Below are 12,553 nucleotides of genomic sequence, written 5' to 3'. Positions count from 1 at the left end.
GGGGGAGAGGACGCGTCGCTTTTCTTTCTTAAGTGCAATAAATCTATCAGGGAGCTGCGGGCGCGGGGCCGGGCACGGGGGGAGCGGCTGGGGGGGGGGGTTTTGGGGGGGGCTGCGGCGCTGACACTACAGCGGGGGGGGGGCCGGCGGCCATCGATCTGCTGGTGTTCGTTATTTCTTTCTGTCGTGTATTTTTGTTAACACTGTTTTCTATTAAACGAGATCTGCATTCGTCACCGACTCCCTGCCCCCCCCGCCCCCCGCCCGGGCTTTTCTCTTTCGGGGCCTTATCCCAAAATCAGCTTTTTTTAGGGGGGGTCTTTATGGGAACAGCCGAGGCAAATTCAGAGATTAACCCCCCCCCCCCCCCAAAAAAAAAAAACAACCCCGGGGTGGATTTTCAGAGCGGGTGGGAGATGGGAAAACTCTTCGGCGATTTAATTAACGCTGACGACGCGTCGCATCCCATCGCCCCCCCCCCGCGCTGCCGGCCCCCCTCCCAGCGATGGTTTGGGCTGGTTTCCCCCCAAAATTGCCACCCCTGCACCCCCTTATTGCTTTTTCCAGCCCCTTGCCCCCCCCCCCCCCCAAAGAGGATGCAGGACCCCCAAAACGCGTATTTAAGCCAAGACATGGAGTGGGAGGTTGAACTGGTTTATTATGGGATGACCCCAGTGGCCCTGGGGGGCTTCACCAGAAGCTCCCGGGGGACGCGGCTCGGGGACGTCCCCACTCTGGGGTCACCCTGGCACTGACGCCGGTGGCGGCTTCTTAGGGGTGTCCCCCCCCCCCCAGGGACCCACTCACTGGGGGACGGTCCCCAAAGGGTGTCGGGGGGGGGGGGGGATGGCAGTGGGTGCTGGGGTCCCAGGCGTGGGGGGGTTGGGGTCTGGGGGTGGGTTGGGGTCCCGGGGGGGTTGAAGTCACCTGGATGCCTGGGATGGCAGCGACCCCCCTGGAACCCCCTGGGTCATCTCGGGTCTCCCCTAGTCCCCTCCAGTCTCTCCCAGTCCTCCCCAGTCTCTCCCAGTCACCCCAGCTCCATCCCCTGGTGGCGTTTTCACCCCCTGCAGTGGCTCCTCTTGGGGACAGGGAGGGACAGGAATTGTCCCCATCCCATGAGTGTCCCCGTCCCCACCCCACCCCTGTCCCCAAAATATGCCGGGGGAGGACAACGGGTCACGGGCAGGCTCAGGCCACCGACCGCGGGGACGCCCCGGTGTCACCAACGTCCGCGGCTCTTTTGGGGACCGAGACCCGACGCCGGCATCACCGTCACTCGGGGGGGGGACACTGGACACTGCGGGACACGGGGGTGGCGGCGGCTTTCTGCAGGCGGTCGAGGCCGCGCAGGAGCCCCATCTTGTGCCGGATGGAATGGTCCAGGTTGACGGTGACGCCGAGGAAGGCGCGGGCGTCGCGGGCGGTGAAGGGGAAGTCGCGGGCGAGGAAGATCTGGAAGAGCTCGGGGTCCCCGTCCAGGCTGAGGACGTTGTGCAGGGGCTGCCGCAGGGCGCTCAGCTCCCCCACGTTCTCCTGGAAGATGCTCCACAGGGATCGCGCGCCAAAATCCGGCGCCGGCCGACTCTGCCAAGCGTCCTCCAGGCACTGCAGCACCCAACTCAGCCGGCACGGCCACTGGTCGGCCAACACCACCCAAGCGGCGGCGGCGCGGGGCGAGGGGGTGCCGGGGGTGCCGGCGCGGTGCAGGAGGAGCCGTAGGGTGATGGGGATGGTGTTGACGATGCGACGGACGTGGGCGCCGTTGGTGGGGAGATAACGGGCGAGAGGGTCAGCGCCGTCGTGGAGGCAGCGGAAAGCTTCGTGGATGCAGCGGACGGCTTCGGCATCCACCTCCCGCCGACTGGCAACCGCCGGGACATCCCGGCACTTGGCTCGGCGTCGTTCCACGTTGCTGGTGATGATGCGGTACATGAGGTCCTCCCGCGTCTGGACGGCGGCTTCCAGGCATCGCAGGCGGGAGCGGGAGCCCATCTCAGGGATGGAGAAGGGCAACGTCACCGTCCGGTTGAGGTAGAGGTAACCGTTGTCGGCAAGACCCTTCATGCAGCTGGTCTGCTCCAGGCAGGGGACGATGATGCTGGGGTCCACGGCCAGGATGAAGATGAAGGGGGTGTTGGCGTCGGAGAGCAAGGTGTTCATGGCGTTGAGGACGCCGGCCACCTTCTCCGGGTAGCAGACGTCCAGGCTGGTGATCTCCAGCACCACGCGGAGCCGTCGGCGCTCAAAGATCTCCATGAAGGTCAAGAAGTCGACCAGCACCTCCACCTCGCTGTGCACCTTGTTCATGAAGCCCAGCTGGCTGGCGAACTTCTTGCTGTTGGTCAAACGCTCGATCTTCTGCTTCTCGCTGATCAAGAGGTTCTTCAGGATGGAGAAAGCTCCCAGCACCAAACCGGAACCGGAGAGCGAGGTGACGGCGCTGCCCACCACCTTCAAGGCGTGGTGGTCCTTGATGCCGGGCACCAAGAGGGCCACCAGCAGGACGCTGAGGCCGGCGCCCAGGACGAAGAGCATCCCCCAAAGCTTGAGGCAGGTGCCCGTCTTGAGGACCCACTCCTTCTGGCTGAAACCGGAGGCGAAGCGGGGTCGGGTGCCCATGACGTGGTAGACGCTGAGGGGCAGAGCCCCAAAATGATGGCGGATGCTGTCGCAGAGGGTGGTGACCAAACCGGCCCAGAGTTTGTCGCAGCCGGCGTACTGCCAGGCGCTGAAGCGGATGAAGATGAACTTGATGTTCTTCCTCCTCAGGTGCCTCTCGGTGATGATGGGTTTGTAGAAGGCCAGGTACCAGAGGACCAGCAGCAACCCCCAGCCCTCGGGGCTCCGCGGTTTCTGGTGGCTCCGGCGCAGCTCGGCCTCCTCCCGCCGCGCCATCTCCTCCCGCATGAAGCCTGGGGGGGGGGGGGGGGAGGGATCAGGGGGTGAAGGTGGCGTGAGCTGGGGGGGGAGGGGTGCTGGTGCAGTGGGGATGCCGAATGGGGGGGGGATGGGGGGGATGGGATTGGGGATGGGATGGGATGGGAATGGGGTAGGGGTGGGGTGGGACGGGGATAGGATGGGAATTGGGATTGGGATGGGTTGGGGATGGGATGGGAATGGGGTAGGGGTGGGGTGGGACGGGGATAGGATGGGAATTGGGATTGGGATGGGATGGGGATGGGATGGGAATTGGGATTGGGATGGAATAGAATGGGACGGGATGGGATGGGGATGGGGTGGGATGGGAATTGGGATTGGGATGGGATGGGATGGGGATGGGAATGGGGTGGGAATTGGGGATGGGATGGGATGGGATGGGATGGGGATGGGGTGGGATGGGAATTGGGATTGGGGATGGGATGGGGATGGGATGGGAATGGGGTAGGGGTGGGGTGGGACGGGGATAGGATGGGAATTGGGATTGGGATGGGATGGGGATGGGATGGGAATTGGGATTGGGATGGGATGGAATGGAATGGGACGGGATGGGATGGGGATGGGGTGGGATGGGAATTGGGATTGGGATGGGATGGGATGGGGATGGGACGGGGATGGGATGGGAATTGGGATTGGGATGGGATGGGGATTGAGATTGGGATGGGATGGAATGGGGATGGGGATGGGGATGGGATTGGGATGGGGATTGGGATGGGGATTGGGATGGGATGGGATGGGATGGGATTGGGATGGGGATTGGGATGGGGATTGGGATGGGATGGGATGGGATTGGGATGGGGATTGGGATGGGATGGGGATGGGATGGGATGGGATGGAGATGGGATGGGATGGGGATGGGGATGGGATGGGATGGGATGGGATGGAGAAGGGATGGATGGGATGGGATGGGATGGGATGGGGATGGGGATGGGATGGGATGGAGATGGGATGGATGGGATGGGATGGGATGGGATGGGATGGGATGGGGTGGGGTGGGATGGGATGGGATGGGATGGATGGAATGGGATGGGGATGGGGGTGGGATGGGATGGGATGGGATGGGATGGGGTGGGTGCTGGTGCAATGGGAACCCTGAATGTGGGGGAGAAATGGGATGGGTACAGGTGAAATAGGGATCCCCCCCCCAAATGTAGGGAGACATGGGATGGGTGCAAGAGGGACTTCAAACCCGGGGAGCAAATGGGATGGGGTGGGGATGGGATGGGGTGGGGTGGGGTGGGGTGGGGTGGGGATGGGATGGGATGGGGTGGGGTGGGGTGGGGTGGGGTGGGGTGGGGATGGGGTGGGTGCTGGTGCAATGGGGGACCCCAACTCTGCAGAAGGAAACGTGGTGGCGGTACAAGGAGCAGGGACCCCAGACCCAGGGTGCAAACGGGGGGGATGCTGGTGCCAGGGGGACCCCCAGCACCCAGCCGGGGCTGGCTGGGAGGCTCCGGGGGGGTGACCCGCGGTGGCCCCGTGGCCCCACACCCACCGGTGACCTTGTCCAACAGGGAGTAGAGGCGGTGGCCGCAGGGGGCGTAGAAGCCGACGGTGACGGGGGTGGCGGTGTGGCAGAGCGTCCTGGAGAGGCAGCGGCAGTAGATGTCATCCTCCGTCAGCGCCTCTGGGGGGGGAGGGGCAGGTGGGGTCACCCCCCCACGCCTGCGGGCACCGGGGAGCCCACCCCACCGAGGGACATGGGTGCTTGGTGCCATGGGGACCCCAAATCTGGGGGGGGGAGCCCCATTGGTCGGGGTTGTAATTAACGCTGGGGATAGTTAACGGCAGGGGAAGGGGCGAGACGCTGGGGTGGGATGGGGGTGGGGTGGGGTGGGGTGGGGTGGGGTGGGATGGGGTGGGGTGGGATGGGATGGGATGGGATGGGGATGGGGATGGGATGGGATGGGGTGGGATGGGATGGGATGGGATTGGATCGGATGGGATGGGGTGGGATGGGGTGGGATGGGATGGGATTGGATCGGATGGGATGGGGTGGGATGGGGTGGGATGGGGATGGGATGGGATGGGGTGGGATGGGGATGGGGTGGGGTGGGGTGGGATGGGGATGGGATGGGGGTGGGATGGATGGGATGGGGGTGGGATGGGATGGGGATGGGATGGGGTGGGGTGGGATGGGATGGGATGGGATTGGGATGGGGTGGGATGGGATGGGGGTGGGATGGGGGTGGGATGGGATGGGATGGGATGGATGGGATGGGATGGGATGGTTGGGATGGGATGGGGATGGGGATGGGATGGGATGGGATGGGATGGGATGGGATGGGATGGGATGGGATGGGGATGGGGATGGGATGGGATGGGATGGGATGGGATGGGATGGGTTGGGGATGGGGATGGGGATGGGCTTGAGGATAGGATGGGATGGGATGGGATGGGATAGAATGGGATGGAATGAGGATGGAGATGCGGATGGAATGGGATGGGATGGGATGGGATGGGATGGGATGGGGGTGGGCATGGGGATGGGATGGGGTGGGGATGAGGATGGCATGGGAATGGGGATGGGATGTGGTGGGATGGGGTGGGATGGGATGGGGATGGGATGGGGATGGGGATGGCATGGCATGAGATTGGGATGGGGTGGGTTGAGTGGCATTGGGATGGGGTGGGATGGGATGGGGTGGGATGGGGTGGGATGGGATGGGATGGGGTGGGGTGGGATGGGATGGGATGGGATGGGATGGGATGGATGGGATGGGATGGTTGGGATGGGATGGGGATGGGGATGGGATGGGATGGATGGTATGGGGTGGGATGGGGATGGGATGGGATGGGATGGGATGGCATGGCATGGCATGGGGATGGGGTTGAGGATAGGATGGGATGGGATGGGATGGGATGGGATGGGATGGGATGGGGATGGGATGGGATGGGATGGGATGGATGGGATGGGATGGGGGTGGGCATGGGGATGGGATGGGGGTGGGGATGGGGATGGCATGGGAATGGGGATGGGATGTGGTGGGATGGGGTGGGATGGGATGGGGATGGGATGGGGATGGCATGGCATGAGATTGGGATGGGGTGGGTTGAGTGGCATTGGGATGGGGTGGGATGGGATGGGGTGGGATGGGGTGGGATGGGGTGGGATGGGGTGGGATGGGGTGGGGTGGGATGGGGTGGGATGGGGTGGGGTGGGATGGGGACGGCCAGGCAGGCCAGGAGGCCCAGCCCCCGCCGCCCCCGTACCTGGGTGCTCCCCGGGCTCCATCTCCACGAAGGCGCCGTCGCGGCAGGCGCAGGCGTCCCCCCCCGGCGCCAGGCAGGCCAGCCGCTCCTCACAGCACCCCGGGCGCCCCCCCGCGCCCCCCCCGCATGCCGGTGAGCAGGCACCCTGCCGGAGGGACATGGGGAGTGTCACCCGCCGCACACCCCGGGGACACCCCGGGGACAGGGGGACACCATGGGGACATGGGGACACCACGGGGACATGGGGACATGGGGACAGGGGAACACAGAGACATGGGGACACCATGGGGACATGGGGACACCATGGGGACAGGGGGACATGGGGACAGGGGAACACCACGGGGACATGGGGACATGGGGACATGGGGACATGGGGACACAGAGACATGGGGACACCATGGGGACAGGGGGACATGGGGACAGGGGAACACAGAGACATGGGGACACCATGGGGACAGGGGGACACCACGGGGACATGGGGACAGGGGGACGTGGGGACAGGGGAACACCATGGGGACATGGGGACATGGGGACATGGGGACATGGGGACACAGAGACATGGGGACACCATGGGGACAGGGGGACATGGGGACAGGGGAACACAGAGACATGGGGACACCATGGGGACAGGGGGACACCACGGGGACATGGGGACAGGGGGACGTGGGGACAGGGGAACACCATGGGGACATGGGGACATGGGGACATGGGGACATGGGGACACAGAGACATGGGGACACCATGGGGACATGGGGACATGGGGACATGGGGACATGGGGACATGGGAACACCACAGGGACATGGGGACATGGGGACATGGGGACAGGGGAACACCATGGGGACATGGGGACACAGAGACATGGGGACACCATGGGGACATGGGGACATGGGGACAGGGGAACACCATGGGGACATGGGGACATGGGGACATGGGGACACCAAGACATGGGGACACCATGGGGACATGTGGACAGGGAAACACCACAGGGACATGGGGACATGGGGACAGGGGAACACCATGGGGACATGGGGACATGGGGACATGGGGACACGGGGACACCAAGACATGGGGACACCATGGGGACATGTGGACAGGGAAACACCACAGGGACATGGGGACATGGGCACATGGGGACATGGGGACATGGGGACACAGAGACATGGGGACACCATGGGGACAGGGGGACGTGGGGACAGGGGAACACCCGGGGACATGTGGACATGGGCACATGGGGACATGGGGACACAGAGACACGGGGACACAGAGACATGGGGACACCACGGGGACATGGGGACATGGGGACACAGAGACATGGGGACACCACGGGGTCATGGGGACATGGGGACATGGGGACACAGAGACATGGGGACACCACGGGGACATAGGGACACCACGGGGACATAGGGACACCATGGGGACAGGGGGACATGGGGACACCACGGGGACATGGAGACACCATGGGGACATAGGGACATGGGGACATGGGAACACCACGGGGACACCACAGGGACATGGAGACACCATAGGGACATGGGGACATGGGGACACCACGGGGACACCATGGGGACATGGAGACACCATGGGGACATGGGGACATGGGGACATGGGGACACCACGGGAACACCATGGGGACATGGGGACACAGAGACATGGGGACACCACGGGGACATGGGGACATGGGGACATGGGGACATGGGGACACCACGGGGACACCACGGGGACATGGGGACACCACGGGGACATGGGGACATGGGGACATGGGGACACCACGGGGACACCACGGGGACATGGGGACACCACAGGGACATGGGGACATGGGGACACCATGGGGACAGAGCCACCTCCTGTTTTTGGGGTGGTTTTGGGGGGTCCCAAAATCCTGCTCTTGAACTGGGTGACCCCGTCCTTGTCCCTGAGGGCCTGGGGGACCCCAAGTCCCCTCCCCTATGGGGACGATGCCGTGATGGGGAGTCTGGGAGGGGTGTGAGCACAGGCTGGGCTAGACTGGGATGGGCTGGAGTAGGGTGATGGGGACTAACCAGGACAAACTGGCCTGCTGGATACTGGGGACCAGGCTGCAGCTGGTGCTGGGGACACCGGGGAGCATGAGACAGCCTGGACTGGGAGCACTGGGGGCCACGGGGCAGGCTGGACTGGGAGCACTGGGGGCCATGGGGCAGGCTGGACTGGGAGCACTGGTGACTATGGAACAGCCTATACTAGGGATGCTGGTGACCATGGGCTAGCCTATACTGGGTATACTGGTGACCATGGCCTAGCCTATACTGAAGACATTGGGACAGGCCATACTGGGGACACCAGTGACCATAGCCCGGGCTGTACTGGGGACAGAGGGACAGCCTATACAGGGGACACTGGCCACCATAACTCAGCCTATACTGGGGATACCGGTGACCCTAGCCCAGCCTGTACTGGGCGATACTGGTGACCATGTGACAGCCCATATAGGTGACACTGGTGACCCTAGCCCAGCCTATACTGGGGATACTGGTGACCCTAGCCCAGCCTATACAGGGGATGCTGGTGACCCTAGCCCAGCCTATACAGGGGACACTGGTGACCCTAGCCCAGCCTATACTGGGGATACTGGTGACCCTAGCCCAGCCTATACAGGGGACACTGGTGACCCTAGCCCAGCCTATACAGGGGACACTGGTGACCCTAGCCCAGCCTATACTGGGGATGCTGGTGACCCTAGCCCAGCCTATACAGGGGACACTGGTGACACTAGCCCAGCCTATACTGGGGACACTGGTGACCCTAGCCCAGCCTATACAGGGGACACCAGTGACCCTAGCCCAGCCTATACTGGGGATACTGGTGACCCTAGCCCAGCCTATACAGGGGATGCTGGTGACCCTAGCCCAGCCTATACTGGGGATACTGGTGACCCTAGCCCAGCCTATACTGGGGACACTGGTGACCCTAGCCCAGCCTATACTGGGGATACTGGTGACCCTAGCCCAGCCTATACTGGGGATGCTGGTGACCCTAGCCCAGCCTATACTGGGGATACTGGTGACCCTAGCCCAGCCTATACAGGGGATACTGGTGACCCTAGCCCAGCCTATACTGGGGATGCTGGTGACCCTAGCCCAGCCTATACAGGGGACACTGGTGACCCTAGCCCAGCCTATACTGGGAACACTGGTGGCTGGGGCCCCGCACCCTCTCCACGCCCAGCACCCCCCCCCACAAGCCACCCCAGGGCCACCCCCCCAGGGGCCTCATCCTGCCCCGTCCCCGTTCCCGTCCCCGTCCTACCCCGGGCAGCGCCGCCGGCTCCATCCCCGCCTGCCTCCGGCCACATCGGTCCCCGGCGCAGGGCTCAGCGCCGGTTTTATACGGGGTCAGGATCCGGCCCCGCCACTGCCGGGCCGGGAAGGAAATAATTAAGCGTGGAGCAGGCAGAAATTCCGGCTGTGCCGGTGGGAGCCTCGCCTGAGTCAGGGCCCAGCAATGCCGGGCAGGATCCGGCCCCGCGGAGGGATCGGGGTGTGGGTCGGGACCGGGAGCCGGGGCTGGGGACGGATCCTGCTGGGGATGGGGGGGGGAGGGGATGGGGGGATGGGGGGGGACATGGGGGGGTGCAGGGGACTGGGGGGATGTGGGGGGTGCAGGGACATGGGGGGTGCAGGGACATGGGGGGACATGGGGGGTGCAGGGACATGGGGGGTGCAGGGACATGGGGGGACATGGGGGGACATGGGGGTGCAGGGACATGGGGGGACGTGGGGGGACATGGGGGGACATGGGGGGTGCAGGGACATGGGGGGACATGGGGGGACATGGGGGTGCAGGGACATGGGGGGACATGGGGGGTGCAGGGACATGGGGGGACATGGGGGGACATGGGGGTGCAGGGACATGGGGGGACGTGGGGGGACATGGGGGGTGCAGGGACATGGGGGGACATGGGGGTGCAGGGACATGGGGGGACGTGCGGGGACATGGGGGGTGCAGGGACATGGGGGGACGTGGGGGGTGCAGGGACATGGGGGGACGTGGGGGATGCAGGGGACTGGGGGGACGTGGGGGGTGCAGGGACATGGGGGGGCATGGGGGGACATGGGGGGTGCAGGGACATGGGGGACATGGGGGGACATGGGGGGACATGAGGGGACATGGGGGGTGCAGGGACATGGGGGACATGGGGGGACATGGGGGGTGCAGGGACATGGGGGGACGTGGGGGGTGCAGGGACTTGGGGGGACATGAGGGGACGTGGGGGGACGTGGGGACTGCAGGGCCATGGGGGGACGTGGGGGGTGCAGGGCCATGGGGGGACGTGGGGGGTGCAGGGACACTGGGGACACAGGGCCAGGAGCCAGCCGCCGCGGGCAGAGCTGAGGGGACAACCGCTGCCCGCCTCTGCCCGCGACACGGCTGCGCCATCATCGCCGGGACATCGCCGGGACATCGCTGTGACATCGCCGGGACATCGCTGGGACATCACCAGGACATCACTGGGACATCGCTGTGACATCGCTGGGACATCGCCAGGACATCGCTGTGACATCGCTGTGACATCGCTGTGACATCGCCAGGACATCACCAGGACATCGCTGGGACATCGCCGGGACATCGCCGGGACATCGCTGTGACATCACTGGGACATCGCCATGACATCGCCGGGACATCGCCAGGACATCGCCGGGACATCGCCGGGACATCGCTGGGACATCGCCGTGACATCGCTGGGACATCGCTGTGACATTGCCAGGACATCGCCGGGACATCGCTGGGACATCGCTGGGACATCACCGGGACATCGCGGGGACATCACCAGGACATCGCTGTGACATCGCCAGGACATCACCAGGACATCGCTGTGACATCGCCGGGACATCGCCGCTTCCTGTGGCCGGTGGCTCCTGCCAGAGGAACCTGCTGGCCCGGGCATAGACGACACCTGCTGGCCACCAGCACCGGTGACACTCGCCAGCCACCAGCACCGGTGACACTGGCCGGCCACCAGCCCCACCACCAAAAGTGGGGTTTTCCACCCCAAACCCAGCTCTGCCCCCCCCGACCAGGGAAGGGTTAAAGGGGACTGGATCCGTCCAGGGGACACGGGGGACACCAGGGACGTGGGGGGCAGAGAAGACACGGGGCAGGGACAGGGATGGAGGGACTTGGGGACAAGGAGGGCACAAGGGGATGGAGGGGACATGGGACATGGGGGACACGGGGACACAGGGGACATGGGGGACACAGGGGATGTGGGGAACATGGGGATGGGGGGTCCTGGCAGGTCCCCATGGGGACACGGGTCAACGGTGGCTGGTGGGTCCCCACAGGGACATGGGGACACAGGTGGCTGGTGGGTCCTCATAAGGTCATGAGGACAAGGGTGGCTGGTGGGTCCCCAGAGGGACAAGGGTGGCTGGTGGGTCCTCAAAAGTTCATGGGGACATGGGTGGCTGGTGGGTCCCCATGGGGACATGGGGACACAGGTGGCTGGTGGGTCCTCATAAGGTCATGGGGACAAGGGTGGCTGGTGGGTCCCCAGAGGGACATGGGATCAGCAGTGGCTGGTGGGTCCCCACAGGGACAAGGGTGGCTGGTGGGTCCCCATGGGGACAAGGGTGGCTGGTGGGTCCCCATGGGGACATGGGATCAGCAGTGGCTGGTGGGTCCCCATGGGGACATGGCATTGGGGTGGCTGGTGGGTCCCCATAAGTTCATGGGGACAAGGGTGGCTGGTGGGTCCCCATGGGGACATGGGATCAGCAGTGGCTGGTGGGTCCCCATGGGGACATGGCATTGGGGTGGCTGGTGGGTCCCCATAAGTTCATGGGGACAAGGGTGGCTGGTGGGTCCCCATGGGCACATGGGGTTGGAGTGGCTGGTGGGTCCCCTATGGGGACAGGGGGACAAAGGTGACGGTGCCACCCTCTGCGCAGGTGCCACTGTGGAGAAAGTGAGAGTGGGGAAGGACAGAGGTCACGGGCGAGGGACCGCACCCACCCACGGGATCCCGGCCCCGAGGGATCACCAGCACCCAGCGATCCACCACCCAGGGACCCCCACCCAGGGACCCCCCACCCAGCGATCCACCACCCAGGGACCCCCACCCAGGGACCCCCCACCCAGCGATCCACCACCCAGGGACCCCCACCCAGGGACCCCCCACCCAGCGATCCACCACCCAGGGATCCCTACCCAGGGACCCCCCCACCCAGGGACCCCCCACCCAGGGACCTCTGGACCAGCAGCCACCATGGACTTCCAGCCCCCCATCGTGAAGCCGGTGAGTGGGGCCCTATGGGGTCTATAGGGCTGCGGGGGGGGGTTGCATATGGGACCAAAAGCTATATGTGGCCAGGGAGACCATATAGGGGCAGGGGAGCCATAGGGGATCAAGGGGGATCCTAT

At 65.0% G+C, this 12,553-nt stretch overlaps 1 protein-coding gene across 1 annotated transcript; it reads right to left on the bottom strand.

The window, feature by feature from the left end:
• Window positions 1–1,275: 1,275 nt before the first annotated feature.
• Window positions 1,276–11,024, bottom strand: NKPD1 (NTPase KAP family P-loop domain containing 1). Its single transcript, XM_075134352.1, has 5 exons — window positions 10,962–11,024; window positions 9,440–9,544; window positions 6,154–6,298; window positions 4,436–4,567; window positions 1,276–2,915 (listed from the first exon to the last, which is right to left on the bottom strand). The coding sequence occupies exons 1-5, from the start codon at window positions 11,022–11,024 to the stop codon at window positions 1,276–1,278; spliced, it is 2,085 nt and encodes a 694-aa protein (XP_074990453.1).
• Window positions 11,025–12,553: the final 1,529 nt, after the last annotated feature.

This window comes from Calonectris borealis, chromosome 32 (assembly GCF_964195595.1).
Source record: "Calonectris borealis chromosome 32, bCalBor7.hap1.2, whole genome shotgun sequence".
Lineage (NCBI taxonomy): Eukaryota > Metazoa > Chordata > Aves > Procellariiformes > Procellariidae > Calonectris > Calonectris borealis.
This window is presented reverse-complemented; position numbering and strand designations above follow the sequence as displayed.

Bases quoted from the DNA above. Each gene is read 5' to 3' on its own strand.
- NKPD1 (XM_075134352.1), bottom strand. From the start codon at position 11,024: ATGTCCCGGCGATGTCACAGCGATGTCCTGGTGATGTCCTGGCGATGT. The intron at 6,299-9,439 runs GTAGGACGGGGA...TCCCTCCGGCAG, and splicing joins AGCCGGCGGCGCTGCCCGGG to GGTGCCTGCTCACCGGCATG. The intron at 4,568-6,153 runs GTACGGGGGCGG...CTCCCCCCCCAG, and splicing joins GGAGCCCGGGGAGCACCCAG to AGGCGCTGACGGAGGATGAC.